Below are 27,766 nucleotides of genomic sequence, written 5' to 3'. Positions count from 1 at the left end.
TTCTTTATTTTCTTGCTTTAATCTTTATAATATATGTTTTGAATAAATAGCTATGTTATTATTACTAGTGCTCACCTATATCTAAAAGATCGAAATTAGATCATAACCATAGAAATAAATACAAAGCTTGATTAATTTTACGTATGTACAACATTTTCCCTTTTGGTTTTCAGAAAAAAAACAATCATATTGTAGTAACACTTAATAAAGTTTGGTAATAGCTACTAAACAGAAAAAAACGAAAAGGAAATTGGTTGACAAACAGAAGACAAATTGGTACATAGCTGTTGTGTATTTACCCTTTTAAATATTGATTATTACTATTCAAAATAGAATGGATAGTTTTGAATGCGAATATATCTAGTCACAATGATACAATCAAAAAGTTACATTGTTCTCTCTAAACATTAGACATATTTATTAGTCTATTGTACCCCAATAATGGATTCTATGGAGAATGATAGCTTCTGTCGTTGCGGCGGAACCTGTACTGCCGGTTGATAGGTCGTGAGGAGAGCCGCTAGGAGGTTCCTGCAGAGCAGCGCCGCGGGAGGTGCCGCCATGTTCGTACCCCCGACACCGCGCTCCAGTTCTGCGTCTGCGAAAGCCTTGCGCCGGCGTACTCGCTCATTCCATGCAGGGTCGTTTGGGAATAGTATCTCGTTGCCTCCTATTTCAATAAAAAAATATAGAATATATTATGTAACAATGATACCCTTTATAAGTCTTTATCAGTTTTTTTAAATAAAAATTTGTTTGTCAGTGGGAATAACAAATAAAATGTATAGACAGTTATAATGATAGATAATAATATTAATGTAATATACTCATCAAACTACTAGTCTTCTGCATGGTTTTTTTTATTTAAAGTTAGTTAAATGCTAAAACTTAGTGCAGATAAATTTTGCTCATAAATGAATTAGTGAATGAAAGTAAGATATAAAATCAAATATTTTTATCCATTGAATAACAAATTCAAAGTGAAACTGTTTGCAGGGCCGGATTTACACTTAATGCCGCTCCTGGGCACCGGAAAAAAATCCGCCCCAATACTGGAATTTTACCTAAACTTATAATTTATATATTTTATTTTTCAAAATTAAAATAACTAATTTATTGCAGAAGCTTCATCATGTATTCCAAAAACATAAATAAATATTTGTTTTTTTTCTAACATTTTGCACTAATGGTGATTCATAATTATTTTACATAAAAAAAACTAATTAAATTTATTTAATTCCAAAATATGGAAAAATCGATTAATATTTTAAATGTCCAAGGAAATAAATTGATTAAATCATTTTGATCATTAATTTTTACCAAAAGTGCCAAAATTGTAATTCACAAATAATGGATGAATTGAATTTGTTTAATTATCAATTAAATAGAAAATTATTAATTAAAAGACTTAATTAATTATATTGAGCAATCTAGACAAGACAAAAAAAAAAATTCTAGAAAGAAATAGACTATTTCGATCGTCAACCAATCATGTTCTCCGATTCGAATGCGAAAATAGTTGGTAATAAATTAAGTAAAATTAGTTAAAAATAAAAAAACCTAAAAAAGGTAATATTATCCGATATAACACCAATTCTTAACAATTACTAATTACTAACAAATTGTAAAAAAATATTACTAGGCAAGTATAATACCCAATAGGCTACTCTAGGTTACTAGTGATTTATAATGTTAAATATTAGGTATATCTGATATCTAAAAACAGTTTTTGACGTTAGTGTTTATTCTTATGATTCTTGCATGACTGCACTTGACCGAATTTCGAATCGTTGTTCGATAGTCTGTTTTATAAGTGATGTCAGTAAAATATCATTATTTTAAATAGGGATTATTGTTGTGTCATTGCCAACAAAAAATTAGTAGTATGAATGGCGTTTGGCACCCGCTGTGCTATCACTCAGCAGGACGGAAAGACATGTTTACAGTCAACAATATCGCTGTAACCCGACACTTGCACAAAGAGCCGCCTCTACGTTCTGTTGTAAAACAATCTTCACACTTTTTTAGTGGCCGTAAAAATAGTTGAAAGAAATTTTAGTCTTTTTTTATGTTTTAATAGACAGTGAAATGTTACTGAGTGTTGGATGACTGCTTTTGTTCTGTAATGAAGCGGTGACATTTTCAACAGACATTCAGATTTTATTGCGTCGCGCCGGTAGTGCTCTATTTTTTTTTGCTTGTGAGACATTCCAAGTATATAGTTTACGAAAGTGTATTTTCATCGTAAAAACGTCGCATGATAATAAAAAAATGCTACAATGGTACCGTACAAATATTTAATTGAATAAAATTATTTTAATTCGGCTTTTTTACTTGGTATGAATCGGTTCCAGATTAGTGACCGCATTTTATATTCCACATTCACGAATTGATGCTCCCGTTTCCTGATTATAACGATTTTTTACTAAAATGGACAAATAAATCCGCCCCGTTCCCCACTAATGAATGCAATAGTGTAACAATTGGGTTATAGTTTCATGTTAGCATTTAAAACTTAAGCTTTTCTACATTTTATTTATATGATGATGGCAATTAGAGAACAACCGAAAACTAATCAATTTTGTGACGAAGGTGGATAGTAGTAGTAATTAACTAGTAATAATCTCGTAATGAATTAGCGTTAGGCGATATATTCCCTTTAACAACTTTATTTTTCCATCACTCTGTCTCTTTCTATGTTATACGTGTGTGCGTGCGAGTTTCAGGATTCGACATCGATATATTACCACTGGTAATATATCGATGTAATTCGAACAAACGTGCATTGTGTGTGGTCGTTTCATAACCAACCCAGACGACGGGGCAACGCAAAGCCGCCGTCGTCCTAAGTATGTCTTATCGAATCCTCCGGATCCACTCTCGTGCTTTTAGGCTCTCCACGCACCGGTCACTGTTTTGGTTGAACTCGTCGAGTTGAATCGTTCGAATAAGTTCGACGTGCAAGCTGGCCATTAGGCGCAGTCCACTGAGTTTCTCGCAGTATCTCCTCAGTGGGTCGCGATTCCGAACTGGTGGTAGATTCAGCGAAGCACTTCTCTTGCTAGGGCTAGTGTTAGCAATTCTCATGTGTGGGCCGATTGTATAATATATTTTTTCATTTTATTGTAATTTATAATTAATTAAAATTTACTTTATTTTTTAGAAATTACTATTATTCTATTGAATAGGCATCTTCTTTCGAGATAACTCAGACAAAATGTTAAAAATACTTTTACGGAATAATCCAATAAATGAATTTTTTTCTTTTTATTATATCCGACGTTTGAAATACCACAATTACCGATGAAACCTATTTAAATATAATCAAAAATATATTTAAAGCCTTTTTTCATTGTTAAATATTACTGAACTACAATGGCTATTTATTACTTAAGTAGCTGAAGTATACCACGCTGTAACCCATAACTTATTATTATAGAAGGCATTTGAACAAAATCCCTTTCGAAATAAGAAGACTGACAATCCACTCTCATTTTCAAAATATACAAATTTAACTCACTCTCGATGTTCTTAAATAAATATTTATCCAGCTAATTCGCATTTAGCGTTTCACGGATGAGAAACGAAACACTCGACAGTGTCGGCTCGGTTACAACAATAACAAAGCGCCCGAGTGGCGTGGACGATGCCCTATCCTTGCACTCGACCACAATAAACAGAAACGTTGTAATTTGAAAAGTATGGCTCGAAAATTGATTCTATTGTGATTTGAAAACGGCTTTCCGGCCTTTATCGAAGTTGCTGATAAAAAATAAAAAATCTTAATGAAATAAGATTTTTTATTTTTTATTGCTTAGCTTTGTGGACGAGCTCACGCCCCACCTGGTGCTAAGTGGTTACCGTGGCCCATAGACATCTACAGCGTAAATGCGCCACCAACCTTGAAATATAAGTTTTAAGGTTTCAGTATAGTTACAACGGCTGCCCTACCCTTTAAACCGAAACGCATTACTGCTTTACGGCAGAAATAGGTAGGGCGATGGTACTTACCCGTGCGGACTCAAGAGGTCCTACCACCAGTAATTACGCAAATTATAATTCGACCGCGACGGGGTAACGTAAGGCCGCCAGTCGCGACGGTGGCTGCGTCGTCCGAAACATGTCTCGTCGGATTTCCCGGATTCACTCTCGGTGGTTTTAGGACCCTCAAGCACTGATCTCAGGCCTCGTGCGAACTAACCCATAGACACAGCCTACTGAGTTTCTCACCGGATCTTCTCAGTGGGTCGCGATTCCGATTCGGTGGTAGATTCTGCAAGTACTGCTTTTGCTATGACTATTATTAGCAAATTCTCTCAGGTTGAGCCCATGAGCTCACCTACTCGTCCGGGCGTAGCCGGAATAGCCTCTTAGGCTATCAGCGAATAGGTAGGGAAAAATAATAATAATTAAGATCATATCATAATATATAATCAGTCTATAGAAGTCCACAGCTAAGCCTCTCCAATTACACGCCACTGAGAACGATCCTCGGCTTCTCTCATCCAGCTCTTGCCCTGCATAAATCGTCACAACACCGAACCTAAGGGCGTTCTGCAATACGTTTGCCTATTAGAATCATTAACTACCAATGTCTTGATAATTGAAAATTGAAAAAAAAAGCCGAGGGATCATGATCACAGGTTCAGATGTACGGGTGACACCTGGAGTTAAAGTTGTTTCTACTACTGGCCAAACAACCTTCCGCTGTTTTTACCTATCTACCTCTCACCTTATTTTCTTACCTAGTTTCAGTTTACTTGTCATGGTTGTAGTAATAGTGTATTATGGGTTCACGGATTAGCATAATAAGTGCATTGTCCTATCTATTTCCGTCATGAAACAAATAATGCCTTTATGGTTTAGGGATATAATGGCCGTTGTTAATACAGCGACCTGATGTCCCAATGTTGATGACGATCTTACATAAGGTGGGCCTTAAATTCGACTGCACAACTCGGCTAATAACAATGAAAGGGATAGTACTTACCGAAATTAGGGGGTTGTACTGTATATGTCCTCGACATCTGCATGCAACGAAGCCTTGCACGGTAGGCACGCTTGCGAGCTGCCAGTGCCGCAGCCTCGCTATTGCGCGATTCTGGACCACCAGCCCCTTGTTGTCGCCTAAGCGCGACCTGAATGAATTGAAAAGCTTTAATATTCTACGAAGGATATAAAAACAAATTTTTTGATTTATTTATGATGTAATAATATTTACTATAAATTAACAGTTGTGAGGAAAAAGCAATTGTCTGATCATAAGCGAACACTTGGAGCAAGAAAAGAAATGAAATAATGGACTTTGCGATTTATTGTTTCATCAGAAATAAATAAAGAAAAGTTTTTGTATATAACATGTCATTGTATGGTATTTGTTGGAAGACGTTGCAGTGTTCTACGTCCGAGGGAGAGGAAGTTATCCGCGGTTTCTAGATTGTCTTGGGGAGAATTAAAATCTAACGCTTTGCGACGCTTGTAAGACTCGCTCAAAAATTAAATTATTTAGGATTTTTAATTATGTAATTTAAGCAGGCTTTAAAGTACTTGAGATTGACCTTCCTCTGTCGTCTTGCCCTAAGATAGAATTTGAGCATGTGCACTAAAATCTATCGTCGCCTCGAGTAAGCGTAGTAACACCCGCAGGATGAAGGCTATGAGTTTATCCTGACAGCAATCAACTGCCCTCACAGCTAGACTTGTCGATCGTTGGTCGGTCAAACTTCCCCGCCTCATGCGAGAAGGATCTCAGAAGTATCTTAGCTTCACTCATAAATTACGCTGGGTTATTTTGCCAAACAGTTGTCAGGATTAAAATATTAAATTATATAAGTATTTATTAACATTCGAAAACACTCTAGCTTATTATTTAGTTTATTTCGCAAATACCATTATCTAAATGACCAAGAACGCTACATTCCAAGAATATCTGAATATCTCCACTACTGTATTAAAATTTAGAAAAATGTAAAAAAATTACTTACTATTTTTCCATAACATAAACGAGTAATACAATATTTTCAAATACAAACCTGAGCAGCCATGACTCGCTGTCTTTCTAGCACCAGAAGACAACCAGGGCAACGGCAATCCCGCCATCGACACAGCCGCTTGTGTCCTTTCAAACACGAGATTACTCCGTGATTCCGGCAACGAGCGCATTTCGGTGTCCTCAGCGCCTTCCGAGTGCTATTGTTATTTTCACTTATTTCACTTTGCATCGCTATTGTCAGGTCTCTCGATATTCAAAACATAAATCAGCCACAATGATTGGGGACTACAAGCGTGACAGCTCCACTCATGTTCCCCCGTTGAAATCCCTACTGAGATTGATGGGATAAATGTGTAACAAGAAGTTTTAAAGTTTAATTCACGCCTGGAATGCTCCGCCCTAGCCGAGCGTCCATTGGTGGACACTGATGTGGGCGGGCGGCAACCGCGGCTTCACGAGTATAACAGTTTCTATTGAAAAAGTTATATTTTTCATGGATGGTAAAGTGATACATTAGAGAGATCAAATTTAACTGTTTTTTTATACATATCTATTGTGGATTATGCTTTTGATGTCGCCAGTCAAAGAAGAAATGTTTTTATGAGTATTAACTAGAAAACTATTGACTCTCTAACATTTAAGAATTGTAAAATCTAAATGTTTTAAAATAATTAATATTATTCTTAGTAATCAGTTTAAGCAGGCGATAAAAAATTTCCGACTAACTTTGGAATGAGATAGATTTTGATGATTTATAGTAGGCACTTTATAGGCTAGAATAGCACACAAGCTAAGTCAGTTTAGATTTTTACCCTTAAATATCGTTATAATTTTTGTTATATAAACAAGAAATGACGTATTAAATTTACTTGCAAGCAGTATCCTCCTCGTAGAATGTCCAACATATCATATTGTGGTTAACGATAGCTCTTTCGTCCACCACAATATACCTAAGAAATTAATCTAAACTTTCCAAATATTAAACTATTAATGATTTAGTCATGCCACCACGAGCTACTAGGTAGGTACTACTAGATATCTACTACTCTTAAATAAAGGGTAGTTCTTAATAATATTATAAAACTTAATCACCCATTGTTTATACTTATCTGTAGTAATACCAGTGTAGATAATAACTCAGCTCTCCCAAAACGTCAAAGCATTAACATCAGTACCAGCTCAAGATAGGATTATCGTCGTGTCTATTTCTAAGTTCCTCTTCGAAGGGTAGCCGTTATTATACCTAATGTAATTGAGAATTCGACTTAATTTGTCCATGTGATTGACGGCAATCACTACATATACTTACACATACTACTGGACAGTGAGGTTGTAGGAGTGTACGAAAAAACGGTGATCCATCAGTGAACAAATTGTAATTACATAAAAGCCTCTAGGATTATTAGATTGAATTAAAATAAATGACATAAGAATATCTAATGATATCGAAGAAACTAATACAAATCCAATCACCGATTGGCGATTGCCAATAAGATATCCGGTTGCGACGACCCCTGTCCACTACCCCGATCTTGTTACAATTATTACCTAACGAAGCAGTTTCATGTTTTTCAAATTAATTTAACTTGTATTGTTTCTCTTCGTAATTACCAATACTAATCTTATTTTAAGATGATAGATTGTGTATGCAGAATCACCTATCTATAATTTCAAAAAAAAAATTGAGTTGCCAATGTCAGCTTTGGATCTTTTTATTTCACTTTATGGGTCAACGGGCTCATGACTCGTCTATCATTAAGTAGTTACCGGAGCCCACAGGCAACAGTGTGAACTTCGATACTAGTATCTTAAGGTAAGATAATAGTATCTTAAGGAAGCATCAGAAAGTTACTTCGACAAAGCGGCGCGACACGAAAACCATCTTATCGTGGCCGCCGCTAATTACTTATCCGGCCGCAACGGGGCAAAGCAAGGTCGTCGTCGCCCGAAACATGTCTTGTCGGATGCACCGGATTCACTCTCGGTGCTTTTAGGCCTCTCAAGCACCGGTCCTCGTCCTCGTCAAACTAACCCATAAGCACAGCCAACTGAATTTCTCGACAGATCTTCTCAGTGGGTCGCGATTCAGATTGGGTGGTAGATTTTACGACGCACTGCTCTAGCTAGGGCTAGTGTTAGCAAATTCTCTCAGGTTGAACCCGTGAGCTCATCTACCCGTCCGCGCGTAGCTGGAATAGCCTCTTAAGCTACCAGCAAATAGGTCAGGAAAAAATGTGAATGCCACTAACACTACAGATAAAACTACTTACTTAATTTAAAGTTATGATTAAAAGCAATTTCTGTGATTGTGCACTTTATGTAAAACTGTATTGGTCTACGCGACGCATGTTAGGAAAACTCCAATCAGCGTGAATTATTCAGACACCTTGAACAATCATCGTCACGTTTCAGTCAGTTTACACAGAATCTTCAAACATTCTTGAAAATCGAATGAAAGAACGCTCATCAGTAGGTTTTTTTCATGTAGTCCACCTTGAGACATTCGTTCTAAGTCTCAGTTTTACAGGACAACGACTGAGCGTCGGTACGGTCGCAACGCTCGATACGAATATGCACCGGGCGTCTTATCCTTTAGACTACGACAACTTTATTTATTGCTTAACTTCTTTTATAATATTTAGTGACGAGCGGAATGATGACTGAGGAAGGAACAAGCGAAAAATAAAACACATTCTTATGTAATGCAAGCATTTCGTTTTAATGTCACCGATGCGATCGAACAATTAGATTGCCTCTCTATGCAATACCTTTGCTAACGGAGCATCTTTGTCATTTTGAAGTTAATTTTTTTTTATAAAAAATACTTTATAAGCTTTAGGGTTTTTTTTAGTTCCATTGCTACCGTTTAATATGATTTTACAACATTGCAGTAACGTAGATGATTATATAAACTTGTTTAGATTTCAAATGTTAAAATCATATAAGACGGTTATTATTATTATATACATACTGTTTAATTAACCCTGCTAGATATCATTGAAAAGCATTTAATTGTTTACATTTGTTATTAATTGATGTTATTGGATATCACAAAGCCGCCCTCAGAAGTGCTCCTGCAGTGAACACCAAACACACGTATCGGATTTCAATGATTCCGCTACGCGTGTAATTAATTCATTTAATGTATGAGTGCATTAATTCATTGTGGAATCATCGTACTTATTTTTCAACCACGGAAAGAATTTATCTGGATTAAAATACGACATAGGATATTACCAAGTGCGGTGGTTGATTGATATCGTATTTATTAAACCAGTTGCTACTTAGCTAAACTTTAATAGAATAGAATAAATTATTATAGTATTTTCGCAAGCCTTACACCTGATTAAAAATACTTTTAATTTTTTTTAATTCCGTTTATTATTTTAATTCTGTTATTGCCAATATTTCGAACACTTTACAGCGTACGTGGCGTATAAATAAACAATAAAATGTAAGAGAACTTTTTATTTATTTGTATAATAAATTTTACAACTTATATCTAGGCGTGAAATGCTATTTGGTTTAAGCAACATACTCGCTTAATACATTTAACATGTAATTATAGGTGCGTTTAATTCGGTATTGACATCAACAGTTCGCTGTTTTTAATAGAACTTCAAATAAGTATATTCAGTTATTTAAATACTGCATTTAAATAACTGAAGAAACTTTTTGTATTTTTTTTGTGATTGATTTTTGAATTTTTTTTGTTATATTTTTACTTTGAAATTTAAAACTTTAAATGACTCTCCTGTAAAGTTGCAAAATATCGTTTAAACCAAAATTAAATAGTCTTTCGATCCCTCGATATTATACAATACAATTTAGTAATAGGTAATTATGGATCATTCGTTTTATCAGCGCTGTCTTATTACAACATAAACAAATTAAATTACGCAACTAAACAAGAGCAGAAAGATGTTGTGGGCGTAGAAGAAAAACATTAAACGATAAATAAAGTCATAGATTCGTGTTTTAGTTTTAAATGAGTAACTGTTTTACTAATACAATTACGAATATTAAAACTCACCAAACTATTTACCGCTCAAGCGCAAATCGAAAATACATTATATTTATTTTAAAATATACTTGATATCACATTATATAAACATTATATTTTGGATTTTTGATGTCACTTTGGATTGTATTGCAATTTTTTAAATATATAAAAATAACTGTTTTATCCGTGACTACGGTTATCCCTGATTTCGGTGGGTCCTAGTGCTGGGATCAATGTTATAGACATATTCAATTCTTGATCAAAAAATGTATTATTATGGGATTATTGTATTATTAAAATTAATTTCAAATCACGTTTAGACAGCGCATCAAAACAAATAGTCTGTTTCGTTGATAATTTTAGCTTGCGAAAAACATTCCTCGAGCCACCTCATACCTACAAACGATATGGTATCGACATGTTTTTTCTTCATTTCATTTAATGTTTCAGAAGCGATGCACTCCGGAACAATGATGTGAGTCAAACTAGTATCATTCGCATCACATACGGATGCTCCATACATTTTAGCGAGGAGTACATTTAAGTCGTTCAACGCAACGAAATGAATAACACATGGCCGCAGGAACGAGAGTGGGGTATGTCCTCCGAATAATGTTCTATCCAATTCTAGCATTTCGTCGGGCATTAAATGGATTTGAGGCATCTGGAATGAATTGAGACGAAAATTGATGTCATTTTTATCCGATTTCGAAAAGGGATCTCGTTTTTACCATCGCACCGCCCGCCACCGGAGTAGAGTTCACCCATACTACTTGGAGCCACTGCGGTCGTCCACAGTGCGTTTCCAGAGATCTTTTTTGCCGCGTACTATCCGGCTATGGAATGAGCTCCCCTCCACGGTGTTACCCGAGCGCTATGACATATCCTTCTTCAAACGAGGCATGTGGAGAGTATTAAGCGGTAGGCAGCGGCTTGGCTCTGCCCCTGGCATTGCTGAAGTCCATGGGCGACGGTAACCACTCACCATCAGGTAGGCCGTGTGCTCGTCTGCCTACAAGGGCAATAAAAAAAAAAGAGAGGAGGTTATCTATTCCCTTTTTTTTTTATTTGTTTTACCACGAAACTTTTGAATCGACTCATCACCTTCTAGATGAACAGATTTGGATGTATAGCATGTTTATAGGATCCTATATGTTATGTAAACTGTTATTGTTGACTAAGACAGATGTACAGACTACTACGTTACCATTATCAAATAGTGCCATAGATATCGACAGTACCAAGGATACATTGAAATTAGGACTTCCGTTGAGTTCTAAGCAAATACATATAATGAACTTCTATTGTTCTTTGTCGTATCACTCTTGTCAGAGCGGTCGTGGTCGTCTTTCAATATCATTGCTGCGGGCAGATGTTATGAACCTCACGAGCAATCTTATTATTATTATTATTCTTATGATTTATTTTTACTACATATTTAATACTAATTAGAAATCGTCATGGCCCAAAGGAAAGACTACGCTGGCGATCTTAGATATACCGCAAACAGGTACAAATTTTTCTAATGAAATACGTGTTTAAATCTTCTTCACGAATAACTCCCACGGTGAAGGAATAACATCGTGTAATAAAAATCGAAGCAACAAAAAAAAAAGTGTGTGTGTCCGCTCCGACGCACGACTGGAGTTTACTGGATATAAAAAATTAAACGAAACAATACGAGAAATAGTTCTATATTACGACAACACGATACACTACAGATTATTAACAAATTAACGAGACACAAAACAAACGACTAACAAATATATGAAAATACAATAATGAGAGAAACGCGCGATCAGTACGAGGCTTTGTGGCGGACTGCCGGCGCAGCAGCCCGGCGTCACCTGCGATAACGCATTTCGTGTGACATGCGCAATCAGGCGCATAACGCATTTCGTGTGACATGCTAGTACGATTTTGGTCCCCATAATTTTCATACCCCGGGCCTATATATGTAAATCGATTCTAAAGGAGTAAACTCCAAAAATTTATTTTTCAGGTAACTTCAGGTTTCCAGATGGGTGGCGATGTTTACGTTGTGATGTCTATGGGATTCGGTAACAACTTAAGAATAGGTGGGCCGTCAGGTCGTTCACCCGTCAGCGCAATAAAAAAAACACTATATAGGTATGTATGTGTGCATGAAATGACAGTAAAACTCACTTTGTCCATTTTCTCGAAGCACATGATCAGGGTGGTTTTGTCAGCGGGTTCCGTGTACGAGTCGGCGTGGATGTCGTAGTGTGCGGCGTGGTGCAGCCGCGTGGCGGGGGAGAGCGCGAGCGCGTGCAGCGGGTGCGGCGGGGGGAGGGGTGCGGGCGCGGGGCGCAGGGCGCGCAGCCAGCTCGCGCGCAGCACGTCCACGCGCCGCGCCCGCACGCACGCACGCACCGCGCTCGTGCAGCGCCCCGACACGCAGCACCAGCACGACTCGTCTGTCGCAGACCATTCAACTATACTGAGATCTTAGAACTTATATCGCAAGGTGGGTGGCGCATTTACGTTGTAGTTGTCCATTGGCTCCAGTAACCACTTAACACCAGGTGGACTGTGAGCTCGTCCACCCATCTAAGCTTTTAAAAAAAAGCCTCTGATCTCAATATCGAAAATGCAAGCCAATTCTTTGTATTGCAAGGAAGGATACACAATTTCACAACCCACCCAGAACTCGTCGCCATCATTCACAACATGAACACTCATGTTGAATACGTATTTCCATTGTATATAGTATTGTATGGAAGTCGTCGTGGCCTAAAGGATGAGACGTCCGGTGCATTCGTGTTGAGCGATGCACTGGTGTCCGAATCCCAGGCGGGTACCAATTTTTCTAATGAAATACGTACTCAACAAATTTTCACGATTGACTTCCACAGTGAAGGAATAACGTCTTGTAATAAAAATCAAACCCGCAAAATTATAGTTTGCGTCATTACTGGTGTTAGGACCTCTTGTGAGTCCGCACGGGTAGGTACCACCACCCTGCCTATTTCTGCCGTGAAGCAGCAATGCGTTTCGGTTTGAAAGGCGGGACAGCCGTTGTAACTATACGACTTGAGACCTTAGAACTTATATCTCAAGGTGGGTGGCGCATTTACGTCGCAGGTGTCTATGGGCTCCAGTAACAACTTAACATCAGGTGGGCTGTGAGCTCGTCCACCCATCGAAGCAATAAAAATATATAAAAAAAGATAAAAGTATATTAAATACCGTAGTTAGCAACCACTTGTCCTCCGTGAGACTCCACGATTTTGATTAGCTCAGTGCGGCTGCAGTCTTCTTCGTCTGACAGAATGCATATTCTCCGTCCGGCCAGAGCGTTCGATATCACTTCCACTTTATCTTGTATTCCAGTTCTGAATTGTTCGGCAACTTGAAGAACTTTCTTCTGCCGTTTTCTGGGTGATTTAGCTGACGTTTTGTTTAGCTGATCTTCACTGATTGCGTTAACAGCCAACTTTATTACGGGACTGTGATTCTGAAACCAAGAAATATGGTTTAGAATCAACAATACGGTAGTGATAGAAATACATCGCAAAATAAATATATATTTTATTATACCTACTGTGAAATTCGACTTAATAAAAAAATATCGCATTAAAGAACAGACAAACGTTATAAGATGTCGATGTATTTCATCATGTCATCATATTGCTTAGATGGGTGGACGAGCTCACAGCCCACCTGGTGCGCCACCCACCTTGAAATATAAGTTCTCAGGTCTCAGTATAGTTACAACGGGTACCCCACCTTTCGAACCGAAACGCATTACTGCTTCACGGCGGAAAGAGGCGGAAATTATGTTGTGAAGCAGTCTTGCGTTCTAGTTGAAACGGTGGCTTTGACATTAAAAATCCTCATTTCTTAGATGGATAATATTTCACGCGTTAACGACACCACTGCTACAGAAACAAATATATAAATACGAGTTAATACAACTAACCTTTATCAGTTTTTTGAATTCGTCAATAGTCATGGCGTCGTTGACCGGCTTGTCGTGACGCAGGCGTTCGACGCGCTGGAACTGTAGCGTGTACGGCGTGCCGAACTTCGGGGTACGAACCAATTCCGTGGCGTGAATCTGTTATCGAAACTATGCTCTGTTAATATTGAGCATAATATGCTCCTCCCCACCTCTTCTTCTAAGGATCATGGCTCCCTCAAAGACAGATAGCTTCTCATCGATGATGCGCCTTCATCACAGACACAGATCGCAGACAGCGCGGCGTCATTAAAATCTTAATGTAACTACTAATCAAAACCGAACGACTTTGCTAGTCGATTTTTTATTGGACTTTAATTCAATCGCTGCCAATTGTGCAGGATCACCTATTACAAAGTGAAGATTTCCTGAGAATTTCATCAAAATCGCTCTAGCTATTTCGGAATCTGTAGGGAACACACACATACACACAAGGAGTTTTATATATATGTCGCAGAATGGGTCGATATCTTCAGCCCACTAAGTTTCTCGCCGGATCTTCTCAGTAGGTCGCGTTTCCGATCCGGTGGTAGATTCTGCGAAGCACTGCTCTTGCCAGGATTCGTCTTAGCAACGTCATCAGGTTTGAGCCCCGTGAGCTCACCTACACACGTTAGGACGAAGTTGAAATAGCCCCTCAAGGCTATCAGCATAGCTAGGAAGAAAAAAAGAAGAATATCTTCATTATTACTTGACATAGTGGACGTATCGTCTGGTATCGTGCAAAGAGATTGCGCAGCACAAAACAATGACACTTTCGAGACGTCTTCACTTTTCCTAAGTCAGGCAACGAATGTGTTTCAACCATCAGTATAATAAATAATAAAATAACCCAAGTCTATGTTCTATATCAGTGTGCTTAGTGCGAGTTTCTTAACGTTCTCGATAGCGTAAAAGTTAACCCAATTTGGTATGCAGTTGGAACAGCGCCCCTAGCGGCAAACGTACGCAAGCTATCCCATTCCATACAAATATGAGGTAACTTTTGCGCTATCGAGAACGTTAAAAAACTCGCACTAAGCACACTGTAGTATCTACAATGTTTGTTACCTGTAACACAACCGAATGATCGGGTTCGATCCAAAAGTCTGGTTTGCGTTCATTGAAGACCAGGTGCTCCGGTGGGGGATGGTCGGCGGTCCTCTTCCAGTGCAACTCAAGCTCCGCACACAGTCCCGCTCGCTCCTCGTGGGTTAGACCGTTCGACACGTGGCTCACCGATAGCCAGCGTTGTGGACGACCTTTCATAATACTTTTTTTGATTATCACATAACTCGAAGTCATATTTCCCAAATACCAGTAGATTCAAGTCAGAATTCACCGACGCGCAAGGGTTTGTCGAATGACCAAAATGTAGGGTGCACTGTGAGTTTGTTATTTAAAGATTATGTTGCTTAAAAATGTTTATTGTTAAAATATTAAGTAAATCAATGAAATGTTAATATTACGAATGCACCCGGGTGACGCGGTTGTTGAACGTGCACTAACGATTTGTGGAAATAAAGTTAACGCGTCACTCGAATTATGCTAACAAACGTGTTCGGTAATATATCACCGAACATATGCATTAATATTCCGACCGAGAGGGCTGACTGTGTAGTGAGCCTGGCTAAGTTCTACTTTATTCTACTACTATTTGCCCGGTAAATGTTTACCGTTGCTCGTGGACATCAAGAAATGCCACGGATATAACCAAACTGCTGTTTACCGAGGGATTTTCAAAGTTTAAAAATCATGTCATAGGATATAGAAATCGCGAATTTATTCTTAATTTATATAAAAATACTCTAAGATTAAAATAAAGATGATAGTTGAATCACGAAATTTATAAAATATAACAGGAAGCCCTGAAATATCAACTGAAATTGTCGCCTATAATTGGCAAGCTTACAAATATACCGACAATATTATAAAATAGCTCCGAACCCAATTTTATTATATTATTATAATACTAGCGACCCGCCCTCGCTTCGCTTCGGAAACATTAAAACACAAATGAAACCAAAAAAAAAAAAAAAAAAATTAAAAAAGTAGCCTAGTTCATCAGGGACAATGTCGGCTTCTAATGGAAAAAGAATTTTTCAAATCGGTCCAGTAGTTTCGGAGCCTATTCGAAACAAACAAACAAACAAATCTTTCCTCTTTATAATATTAGTATAGATTATAATAATGTATGTAAAGTAATGTATTATTATGATTATTATAAATTAACACACCGGTACTTGATAATTCCGCACAAGCAACCACGAAACTGTTCGCGCGTCCATGCGTTTTATCCGCCGCTTCGTCAGCACCAATTATCACTAAGTCCAAATCTGCCAAAACTCCCTCTGTGTACTACGAAAATAAGATGATTATCACTATAAAACAAAACAGCTTCGAAGAGTCAGGCTCTGAAATTCACTGCTTAAAATTTCAAAGTATTCACTCATTTAAATATGTATAATGTCACTCTAATAGGCAGGTACCTAAGGGATTTCGAGAAAGAAAGAAAAATTATTGCTAAGTAGTGTAGTGGTAGAACGTCTTGTGAGTCCGCACGGGTAGGTATCACCGTTTGCCTATTTGCGTCGTTAAGTAATAATGTTTTTTTGGTAAATGTATTAGTGCTCCACGTGCGGGCCCATATAACGACTTACCGCCAGTAAATATTGTAAATGTATTGTAATTCTTCTCACAAACCTCTGGTTTTATCTTGTACCAGCCGGCTTTGCGTTGGCTCGAGATGTAATATGATTTTGTGTCCTTCACTACGATGCCTTCCTCGTCGTTCTGCATGGCTTCGTTCAGGGCGTCCAGTACGTCAGAACTTATAGCGGGAATGTTTTATTATAGACACTTGACAACCTTGATTTTTTTTAAATTGCTAGTGGTGGCAGAGAAGTGGCGGATTAAAGGTCCAGAGCGCCCTAGGCAATCACTTTATCGGCATCCCTGTTCCGGCCATAAATGGCCATCATAATACTATAAATTTTAACTAGTTGTTTTTGCAATTACGATGACGTTGTATCATCAATCCCTAGACTTTAGTAGACCAGGACCCTTGTACTTACGCTAATGCGCGAATGAAATACAAACAAACCCGCAATATTGCATAATAGGAGTATATCGATCAATATAATCTATTATAGATTTAGATTATAGATCAGCATTTAGTTCTTAATCGTCGATATATTATTTTCTTTATTTATTTAAAAATTCTGAGCTCGCGCGCCCCTTGTTACTACACGCCCCTAGGCACGTGCCTAGTTTGCCTTACGGATAATCCGCCTCTGAGGCAGAGGAGCATACGGCCCACCTGATGGTGAGTGGTTATCGTCGCTCATGGACTTCAGCAATGCCAGAGGCAGAGCCAAGCCACTGCCTACCGTTTAAGCTACTTATATACCGCTTATACTACTAGCTTGTAATCTTGAAATAATATATATTACTGTTGACGCGTGTTTGCTACCGAACTCCTAAACAGCTGGACTGATTTCTGATTTATATATTTTTGTATATCGACGCTTGAAAGGCAAACGTGACTAAGCGACAATAACTGATTTGTACATAAACGATAGGCAATAACCATATTCGATGCGCAAAAAAAAAATTATTTCTAGGTCAATTAATCTAAGTCTAAATCATTCCAATCCTACAGCTAGATTCGTTAAAATAGATATTTTTTTCAGGTATTTCAACTTTAAATTAGTCTACTGTAAAGTTCACGCATTGTCGCTTAGTCACGTTTGCCTTTCAACGTCGATATGAAGGTAAGTGGCGCCAACCATGCGGTGATGCGTGTGAACTCCAGTAACCATTTAACACCATGTAGATCGTGAAAAGGTTCAATCTACTAAGAAAATTCTAATAAGATATATTTTCTGCTGACTGTTATAATTGTGGCTTAGGCAGTTTATTATTCTTAGCCGACTTCAAAGAGGAGGAGGTTATCAGTTCAGACGTATTTTTTGTTATATTTTTTACCACAGAACCTTTCTTTTGTTGAGCCGATTCTGATGATTCTTTTTTATTTGAAATTCATGTGTATTGCCACTTAAATTGTATCAAATATTGACCAGCAGATTATAATTATTGTTAGCCTTCGTAGTGCATTTTTAATTGACTTCGATTTAATTGATGATTTTTTCATTTTATTTTGCTGCAGTCGTTTGTCTGTTTGGTTAAATTTTGACATTATTTATTCATACCAGTTCATGATGACGTTGACGTTTCCAACACACACCGGTGGAGTGATGTAGGGAAAAATGACTTAATATTATGTAAACGATTTTAACCTCTTATGAACAGCTCGTCTGGCGCTATGTTGTATTACACCTCTGATATCTTTGAATAGATTATCAAGCAACGGTAGGCGCTCGTCAAGAGGTAGGCCCCCGTGTTCCGGAGGTCCCACCAAAGATTTATCATTATAATACAGGATATCAAAAGCGCAGAAACACGGCCTGACTTTCGAATTTTCCGTTATTTTTTTGATATTATAAGGCATGCCTGGAACAAGATGGCTGAATGTATATTTGTTATCATTTTGACAGATGATATTATTATAGCAAAACCTTATTTCGATCTGGTAAATTATCGAAAACATATCTGAACATCTATTAGGCAAAGCATTTATACTCAGTTTTCTATTCTATTCTATTCTATCAGCCCATGGACGTCCACTGCTGGACATAGGCCTCCCCCAAGCCTCGCCACAAAGACCGGTCCTGCGCTGCCTGCATCCAGCGGATCCCCGCGAACCTCAATAGATCGTCGGCCCACCTTGTGGGAGGCCTACCCATGGCCTACTCAGTTAGTATTAATAAATTCTACCACCAGAATTAAATTAAGTAATGAAAAAAATGACAGAGAAACGCTCTTATTTTATAGCACAATTACTGTTCTGTACAAAAATGGTATCAATTTACTATAATATAATCTTAGTTATTACTTTTTTAAATCATCGCTTCTGTGAAAATTCTAGAAAAACTAATGAGGGACATAGATAATAGCATGATAATACAATTTGATATCAAAAAGTCACGTGCAGACGCAGGGATCTAAATATTAACTTACTCTTGCTACCGAAACTCTGTAATTCTTTGTGCCAGCCCATCATTTCACCGTCTATAACGAAATTCTTCACGTCACTACCAAAACTATCTTTTAAAAACGGTGTCAGCAACCCTTCTTTGTAGGTTTCCCCGTATGTCTTTGTGAAACTCTCTGAATGACCTTTTTTCGAAAAATATTTGAATACACCGTCTTTCATGTGCATCTGAAACGTGATGGTTTTTTGAGTATGAATAAAAATTGTAACGGTCACTTACCTTTATCGTCCTAAAATAAACTTAGTGGTAACTTGGTGGTAGGACCTCTTGTGAGTCCGCGCAGATAGGTACCACCACCCTGCCTATTTCTGCCGTGAAGCAGTAATGCGTTTCGGTTTGAAGGGTGGGGCAGCCATTGTAAATATACTGAGACCCTTAGAACTTATATCTTAAGGTGGGTGGCACATTTACGTTGCAGATGTCTATGGGCTTCCAGTAAGCACTTAACACCAGGTGGGCTGTGAGCTCGTCCACCAACCTAAGCAATAAAAAAAATTAGTACCTATATAATTTTAATTGAGAACGATCTAATACCGTGTGTAGGTATAGGAAACCGTTCAAGGGAAAAATATATTTTTTTGAATTTTCTCTATTTAACACTTTATTGACTGGTCGTGGTTGAGGCTGCCATGTTATATGAACCAGTTTCGTCGCGCCTGCATTTTATTATAATTAATAAGGATATCGAGAGCATAGTTTACGGCTATTAACAAAAGAGTTAAATCCAACCGTTCCCAAACCTCTATATCAAAGACTAGCGGACAATATAGTGTTAATCGTCGACCTGTGCAGCACCAAGTATGGAATGTAATACGATCAGAATTCAGCTGACACGCAAGATCATACATCATAATAGGGGAAAGGGAGGGTGGTTGTACCTAGTCGTTCTTTTCACACAAAAAATCACTAGAACGATAATGTATTATACGAAAACAGTATTATTTTAGGAACTTAAGCATAGATATTTTATTTAGATTTGTTAATGTTTCGTATACCCTCAATTTAAAATAATAATTCTGGTATTTTCTAGATTTACACTGCAGTGCGTTGTTTCCGCGCATCAGCTAATATGAAATTATGTATTAAATAATAATTACCCATTAAGTAGTTTTAACGTATGTGTATTAAACAATAATTAACTACCCACTAAGTAATTTTAACGTAAGTACCTAACTGTCGTATAGCTTCGGTTTTAGGTTCCCTTACCATCTATTTTATTATAATAGGCTTGTTTCACACAGCAAGAACTGCTATGTATGAACTTTTTCAATATAAATAAATGAATTTAGGTGTGATGATTCTGATAAGACAAAGTATCTATAATTTATATAAAATTTAAAATGCACTCGTCGTTTTTTTACCTGAAATCTTTCGCCGTCAAACTTTTTCTCTATATGATATGTCTTGTCGGGGGACAAGTATTGCTGCACGTCGGTTACGTCTAGACGTTCGGATAACATCGGAGTTACAGCGTAATTTAGCTGTAACCCTAGCTCCGTAGGGCGACTTTCGTCTTCTTCAAGCTCTTTACATACCTAAACAGTATTAATTCATTTGATTGATTGACAAACAAATTTCATAAATGCAACGAGCGATGTTTTGTTCGGCGCCAACATATACAGGGTGTTTTTAACTAAGACTATGATTGGATAAATGAATTCTAGATTAATTTTAGATACAAAAAAAACTTTGGGAATAATTGAGTATTTTTTTCCATCGATATATATAATTTACCAATGGTAAATTAAATTAATATTAAAGCGTACCTTACTAAGACTGTTCGTCATTTTGTAGATTTCGGGGGCATCAGGATGGAAACAACTTAAAATGTGATTGTCGCTTACACCTAGCCGCATATCTTTGAGTATTATCCTGAGGAACCATTTCAGTTGTTCAGCGGTCAATTTTCTGAGAATATAACTAAATGTCTGATCTAATATATCTGTAATAAGAAAAACAATTGTATGTGTCGGTACTTGCAACTTATTTTTCTTATTTTAATAGTTTAACGGCCGTCTGGTGTAGTGGTAAGTGACATGGTCACTACACACGAGGGTCGCGGGTTCGAATCCCGCCAAGGGAAGAATATTTGTATGATAAATATAAAATGTCTTTTCCAGGGTTATGGATGTATATGAAATATCTTCTTCTTCGTCGCTTTCTTCATTACTGAAGGTCGTGTCCCTGAAACTTGACCGTGGCCTGTCTCGTGAGCTGTTTCCATCTCGTCCGGTCCTCAGCTTCTCGAATGGCGGTTGCGACTGGCAACCCAGTTAGAGCGGTTATTTGATCACACCAACGGCTAGGTAATCGGCCGCGGGGTCTCTTTCCTTCTACTTTGCCCATATGAAATATATGTGTATAATAAAAATCTTACATTTATTTCCGTTATCTGGTACTTGTAACACAAGCTCTTACGAACTTAGCACTGAACCAGTTAACGTGGCGTGATTGTTAGTAAATATTTATTTATTTAATATTAGTTGCGTACGTACTGTAAGTCTGCACAGTTAGGCGTCATCACCCTGCCTATTTCTGCAGCGAGGGTGTAAAGGGTGGGACAGTCGATACATTAAATAATTGAGACGTAGACCTCTTAAGGTGGATGGCGGCATTGGCATTGTGATGTCTACGAGCTTTCGTAAGCAGTTAACTCAAGCTGAGCGTGAATTCGCTAATATACACAGTCGGTATATGCTATAAAAATAAGGCTAAGCTCAATTGACTTAGGACTTCCACCACATTTTTTTATTTCTTAGATGGGTGGACGATCTCACAGCCCACCTGGTGTTAAGTGGTTACTGGAGCCCATAGATATCTACAACGTAGGTAAATGCGCCACCCACATTGAGATAAAAGTTCTAAGATCTCAGTTTAGTTACAACGGCTGCCCCACCCTTCAAACCGAAACGCATTACTGCTTCACGGCAGAAATAGGCAATGCGGTGGTACCTACTCGCGCGGTCTCACATGAGGTCCTACCACCAGTAAACTCACATGAGGTCCTACCAGTAGTAATAGGGTTATGCTTTAATTTACACTTTCAACATTTTATCAGAAATGGAAGATATATCCCCATACTGTCTGTAATCCGCATAGCGTCTGATTCAGTCTCGTTCGAATAGAAAATTTGCTGTGGGGAATTAAAAAATTGGACTAATTTAAAAAAAAATCTCACCACTTCTATTTTCTGCATGTGTAGCTATTTTATCAAGGGCTTCATTAATTTGACCGATAGTAAGTTCTTCAGCGTCTGTGCCAACTTTGTATTTCAATATGAAATATACGACGCCCGCAAAGTCGCTCTCCTGGCTATTGCTAACAGATCTAAAATGTAGTAACTGCTTTGCACCCGGCGACTTTTTACTTAGTGCCAAAACTCGCACCAGCAATGAACCAAGGGATTTTTCTTTTAAATTGTACGCTGGTCGCTCCCTTTCCAGTTTTGGCAAAAGTAACCTCAGAAGTGCGAACAATGTAGTGTTCTGAAAATAGTTCACGTTAAGAAAAATATTATTGGAAAGTTCGTAAAACTATGACTTTACTTTAACTTAATCTGCACAAGGTTTATTACACAGCTTTAAGATTTAAACGATTGCTCTACTTAGTTCCTGACCGGGGACGTATCGCGACCCTGCCTATTTCTGCCGCGAAGCTGTCATGGGTCCAGGTGTAGGGTAAAAAAGCTTTTTTTATGCATTGACCGATGAAGTAGATCTCCGTTAGTGCACCGTTATTGTTCCATCGCTTGATACGAATACATCGAGTATCTTTTTTAGGCCACGTCGATTTCAAAACTATACTTGTAGGGCATAATATGGTAATTGCTACGTATATTGAGGGCGACTTAAATTAATTTTGAAATTATAATATCAATGTTGACATAGGTACTACCTTTCCGTCCGTTGTCTTTGGGAGTTTCGATTTCAAATCGTGCAAATAATGAAGTAGCACATTACAGCGATCCGCTTTTTTCTTCGTATCGCTCATTCGCTTAAGAATTTTACATAAATCGAGAAATTTTACAGAATCAACTGAAGTAATGGAAACTGATGCCATATTTGGTGTAATTATTTATGCTTATTACGTTTAATACCGATTATCCACCTGAAACATATATGTATCAGTTAAACAGTGCTTTCAATCGAGACTTCAACCGGCGGCATGTAGCTTGTCATTGATCTCTGGTCTATGTAGACCATGCGTTCATTTATCCAATATGTACCTAAGAAAAAAATACCTGGCTACTCCAAACTTGTTTAAGACATTTTTCTTAAGGACAGTAATTTAAGTAAGCCATATTTGGTGAAATTATTTTGTCACCTTGCCTTGTCCTTATGGGAGTAATTAAGTATGTTGTTGTTTTAGGGTTTTTTGAATTTATATCTAAATTGCCAAAGACGAAACTGTGTAGGGAGAATTTTCTCCTTTGTATATCAACTTTTTCTATTTAGTAGCTATTGAAGAGCTTTAGTGCTTTCAACGATAAAATTAAAATAGTAATTTTCTTTTCAAAGACAGCTAACAGTTTTTTACTTTGTTAAATCATATTTTCTTTTATTATTTTGTATATTAGAGCTATTGAGAGTGTTCTACAAATATGGATATTTAGGTGAATTTCTCTATTAAGGGTCAAGGATTCTGGTCGTAAGTCGGACACTAGTTAATATTAATAGTAAGGAAAATAAATTTAAACATAAGCAAATACACCATAAAATAAAAACAGATTTATTTAAATTACAATGTACTTTAAAATGTACTTTCTGGCTATATCTGGAGAATGATCTCTATATAACAAATACAAATTAAATGCAGTTTCTTTTGTTAAATCTATTACACCATGTTGATCACATTGGGTAACATCCTTACAAGCAAGTGCCCTCTCATAGTATTCTATAGCTAAATGATTTATACTTAGCATTTGATATGCTCTTCCCAAGTTATAATACACTTCTTGGTCACATTTTCTAAGACTTTTATATTTTAACAAATATGAAATCCCTTGAAGCACTAAATTATGATGCTTATCAACAGTCTTTTGTACTGCCATTGCTAATATACAGACAGCTATCAGCAAGGCAGAAAGTGGTTCTCTGCACTGATCATGGTATTCCAGAAAATATTTTAAAGCTACCAGATACCGACCAGATGCCAAAAAGTTATTGCCCAAAAATAAATTCTTCACAATGTTATAATCTTTGTTAAAAAGTCTCCACAAAAATTTTGTAGGTATACTTTCTTCTGCAGAATTTATAGCATAGTTTAACATATTCCAGGAACGGGAACCAGGATATTTTTGCGTAAATTCTCTAGCAAATTTAATTGCATACTGTTGTTCATTATTTAGTATGCAAGCTTGTAAACAGTAAAACTCCATATCCAAGCGATATGGTGTTAAGCTCTTTGACATCATCGCTCCAAAACTCAGTCTCATCATAGTTGTATACTTTTTAAATTGTAATGCTATTTTCAACAATTCAACAAATAAATCCCATTCTTGTTGTGGAGTTAATTTAAAAGATTCATCCTCATCAAAATGCAAATCCATCTCATGATAAGGATTTTCCCCTCTTAGTGTCCGAAATTCATGGACAAGATCAATTCCACCTCTTAGCTTACAAGCTATAGATAATTCCCCTGGATGCCTAAATCTCACAAACTTTTTCGATAGCAAAGCTTCTCCTACCTCCAAGTATTTTAAAAGTCTACCATGCCTTTTAAGGGCACAACAATGTTCATAAAATAATGCAGCACTAACTACATATTTATAATCTTGCTGCAAAATATCCAATGCTTCGTCTATGCATCCTTTTTTTTCCAATAATGAATACAATTTACAGCGGGCATCGGGATGCTGCGGTGCATGCTTTAATACTTTATAATAAGAATGAATAGAATCATCTTCTCTGCCCAAATTGTATAAACAGTCTGCATGTTTGAGCCACACTGCTCCAAGATCAAAACTAGTGTTCTTCACCAATGGTTCTAAAACTTGCATAGCTAATTCATGATGTCCAACAGAAGAGAGTGCTTCTTCAATGTCCATGTACAGATCTCCAGCTTTTTCGACATCATGTGAAAGAAAATCATCTAGTAACATTTTTACTAAATTAGTAGCACCTAAATGAATAAAACACACAAGTAATTTAGTTTTTAAATCGATTGGTAAATCATTTGGTATTTGACATTTAGTGTAGGTAGTTTGTTCTTCAACAACTCCGTTGGAATTCTTTATTGTATTAATTTCAGCTTCTATCACCACACCAAGAACGGCCACAAATATCTCTAAGCATGTTTCAAACTGTTTAAGACTAATTAGAGCTTCTAGAAATATATTAACATCTTCTAAAGTGAAAAGTGATGAACATTTTTTATATGCAATACCAAAAACCTGTAGCATTCGCTCTATTTCATTATTACTGTGGTATATTTTGGCAGCTAGTCTAGCATATTTCATGATAGTATCACCATCAGTTGCTTTCATACAAGATACTATTTTATGGTAGCATTTCACTCGGGTAATACTTAAAGTATGAATTGGAATATTTCCTTGTTCCTCAATTTCAGTTAAAAGTTCTAATCTTTTTAAATGTATGCTTAAATTCTGTGGATCTGCTTTAATCGCTTGGTTGTAACAGCTCATTTCTTGTCTAATTTCTTGTCTCTGACTGCAAATAGTGGCAAGCCTAAGCCACTCGTTTGCATCTGAACGACTCAGATGAGCTGCTAATAAAGAGAATTGTAGTGTTTTATCTGCATCAGATTCATAAATTTGAGCTAGAGTCTGATATGGCTCTGAGGCTGTTGGAACTTGTTTTATTATCTCGTGACACATTTGCTCGGCAGTTTCTTTATCTCCTCTAGCAAAGCGCAAGTTAGCTTCGCCCATAAGACCCAGGAGTGCAGGAGGCAGATGAGTGAAACGCCGCCTTCTTTGTTGATGTTTATCTTTGGATGTGGTAGACTGATGTCCTTCTTCATATTCGTATTCTTTATCGATCTCAACATTTTCACCGTCTTCGTCATCGTTATAATACCATTCATTAGAATAATCAGCAAACGACATTTCACCACATAAAAATTTTTTTGTTAACTCCTTTTCTAATTCCATTTTTACACCAAAACTGGGATCTTTTGCATTAGACTGAGTTACACTTTTTGATTCAATTTCAATTTCAAGCTCCATAACAACAATAATGAATTACACCACACGTAATAAAAATCTTTAGTAAATAAAGGAATAACTTACGTACGGTACCTACTGATTTTATTTCCTACTAACAGAATAACAGAATCAGATAGTCAGATAGGGTACACTGTCTCTCTCTCTAGTTATAACGTAGTGATTACTTGCTCAGTGTCTATTTGATTTCGCCAAAGTCAAGTTTTATAGTCAGTGTCTCTAGTCTCATTGACAATCCCATTTACTCATTTTCTATGTTCTCAATCAACTAGATAAAGTTCTGTCAACTGACAACTGAATCATATCACTTTTTTTTAAAGGGATTTTATGACCTGGTAACTAACACCTTTAAGTCATATTTTATTTTAATTTATATTCTTATTTTTATGAAAAATGATAATATGGGGTGAAATGAAATGAAATGAAGATGATTAATTTAAAACATTAATCAACCGGGATGAAATTAAATGAAATGAGTTGATATGGGATAAAATATTATATAATCTCAGTAAAAGTAGTCATTTTCTGAGATTTTTTCAGTGGACTGTTTGGAGGATCCCGAGAAGTTACGTTCAGCGGCTTTGTTTCATTTTCCCACATTTGTGCACTTTCACAGATACTAAACAGTTAATAAACCACCGTTATTGCACATTTAAACCTTGTAGCAAACCGACCGGTACGTCACTCTCGCGGCCGTATGCCCGCTCGCTATACATAGTTAGTATCTATGTCTATCTTTTTAACAGTGTATAATCTATGTTCCGGGCGCTTCCGTTTTGAGTGTGAATAGCGTGCGCCCGCGTCTAAATGTATTTATTGTTTAAAATTGAAAATTGTTTGTGATAAAGGAAGATTAAAATTCGAAATTCGATATTGGTGACTAACCCATAGTTTTAAATACCCCTGAGATCTACCCCTCACTATATCTGGCTGCCCAACGTTTCCTAATTTTTTTCTTGCTTGGACTAACAAAATGGCGCGCACGCTTTTGTGAAAAATTTGCTAACTATTGTATGCTGTTGGTGCTTAATTGTAAAGAATGCCTTTAACTAGAAATCAAGATCGCCAGCAACGTCGCGAAGACGACGCTATTCCTGCTGCAGATGCAAATGCCAACGAAAATCACGAGGAGCATGATAGCCCCCATGATCGCCCCCACGCCGAATCACGTAGCAACAATTCTACGTTCAACCTGGATGATGTTTCAGCGTTGATGGCCTCGCTGCAACGTTCGCAGGCCGAAACATTTAAGAACATTATGTCGTACGTGATGGAACAAAGATCGTCGACTCCGGCACCTCCGCCGATGCCCCCAGTGAACGTAGATGGTACCTTGGCGCGTTGCAGAGCTTCTTTCAGCGGTGCACCTGGTGAATCTGTTGAGGCCTTTATAGATGCAATTGAAAGCTATACAGAATGCGTTCAAGTATCTGACGCTAACATCATACGAGGCCTAGCCATGCTTTTGTCTGCTGACGCAGCTACGTGGTGGCTAGGATTAAAGCATCACATC

At 37.3% G+C, this 27,766-nt stretch overlaps 2 protein-coding genes across 8 annotated transcripts; both read right to left on the bottom strand.

Annotated features, from left to right (window-relative positions):
• Window positions 1-273: 273 nt before the first annotated feature.
• LOC101745391 (doublesex- and mab-3-related transcription factor 2) lies at window positions 274-7,220 on the bottom strand. 6 transcript variants are annotated; one of them, XM_062668478.1, is made up of 4 exons: window positions 6,862-7,220; window positions 6,033-6,237; window positions 4,991-5,138; window positions 274-670 (listed from the first exon to the last, which is right to left on the bottom strand). In XM_062668478.1, exons 1-4 carry the CDS (start codon window positions 6,900-6,902, stop codon window positions 426-428), a joined length of 639 nt encoding a protein of 212 aa, XP_062524462.1. In that variant the 5' UTR covers window positions 6,903-7,220; the 3' UTR covers window positions 274-425. The 6 variants fall into 6 exon arrangements, with proteins under 6 accessions (XP_062524462.1, XP_062524463.1, XP_062524466.1 ...); XM_062668479.1 differs by having other exon boundaries at window positions 6,033-6,189; window positions 6,862-7,219; XM_062668482.1 differs by having other exon boundaries at window positions 6,033-6,323; window positions 6,805-7,215.
• A 1,464-nt stretch (window positions 7,221-8,684) lies between these two features.
• Window positions 8,685-26,562, bottom strand: LOC101745535 (DNA ligase 4). 2 transcript variants are annotated; one of them, XM_038010979.2, is made up of 14 exons: window positions 26,320-26,557; window positions 22,965-23,177; window positions 22,249-22,555; window positions 20,837-21,012; window positions 20,432-20,605; window positions 19,036-19,237; window positions 18,255-18,468; window positions 16,660-16,786; window positions 16,194-16,314; window positions 15,028-15,218; window positions 13,939-14,076; window positions 13,206-13,473; window positions 12,162-12,433; window positions 8,685-10,659 (listed from the first exon to the last, which is right to left on the bottom strand). In XM_038010979.2, exons 2-14 carry the CDS (start codon window positions 23,127-23,129, stop codon window positions 10,324-10,326), a joined length of 2,691 nt encoding a protein of 896 aa, XP_037866907.2. In that variant the 5' UTR covers window positions 23,130-23,177; window positions 26,320-26,557; the 3' UTR covers window positions 8,685-10,323. The 2 variants fall into 2 exon arrangements, with proteins under 2 accessions (XP_037866907.2, XP_021206275.2); XM_021350600.3 differs by lacking the exon at window positions 22,965-23,177 and having other exon boundaries at window positions 24,757-26,562.
• Between the last annotated feature and the right edge of the window lie 1,204 nt (window positions 26,563-27,766).

This window comes from Bombyx mori, chromosome 5 (assembly GCF_030269925.1).
Source record: "Bombyx mori chromosome 5, ASM3026992v2".
Lineage (NCBI taxonomy): Eukaryota > Metazoa > Arthropoda > Insecta > Lepidoptera > Bombycidae > Bombyx > Bombyx mori.
Note: the sequence above shows the minus strand (reverse complement) of the source record. Positions and strands in the feature narration are given on the sequence as shown.

What these genes read in the sequence shown, in the direction of transcription:
- LOC101745535 (XM_021350600.3), bottom strand. Translation starts at nt 26,256, where the DNA reads ATGGAGCTTGAAATTGAAATTGAATCAAAAAGTGTAACTCAGTCTAAT. An exon ending in TTGACGGCGAAAGATTTCAG is followed by an intron (nt 19,238 to 20,431) that starts GTAAAAAAACGA and finishes ATCACGTTTCAG; the next exon opens with ATGCACATGAAAGACGGTGT. An exon ending in AGACGAGCTGTTCATAAGAG is followed by an intron (nt 16,787 to 18,254) that starts GTTAAAATCGTT and finishes TCCCGCTATAAG; the next exon opens with TTCTGACGTACTGGACGCCC.
- LOC101745391 (XM_062668478.1), bottom strand. Translation starts at nt 6,902, where the DNA reads ATGATATGTTGGACATTCTACGAGGAGGATACTGCTTGCAA. An exon ending in GAGGAGGATACTGCTTGCAA is followed by an intron (nt 6,238 to 6,861) that starts GTAAATTTAATA and finishes TTGAATATCGAG; the next exon opens with AGACCTGACAATAGCGATGC. An exon ending in AGCGAGTCATGGCTGCTCAG is followed by an intron (nt 5,139 to 6,032) that starts GTTTGTATTTGA and finishes CAATTCATTCAG; the next exon opens with GTCGCGCTTAGGCGACAACA.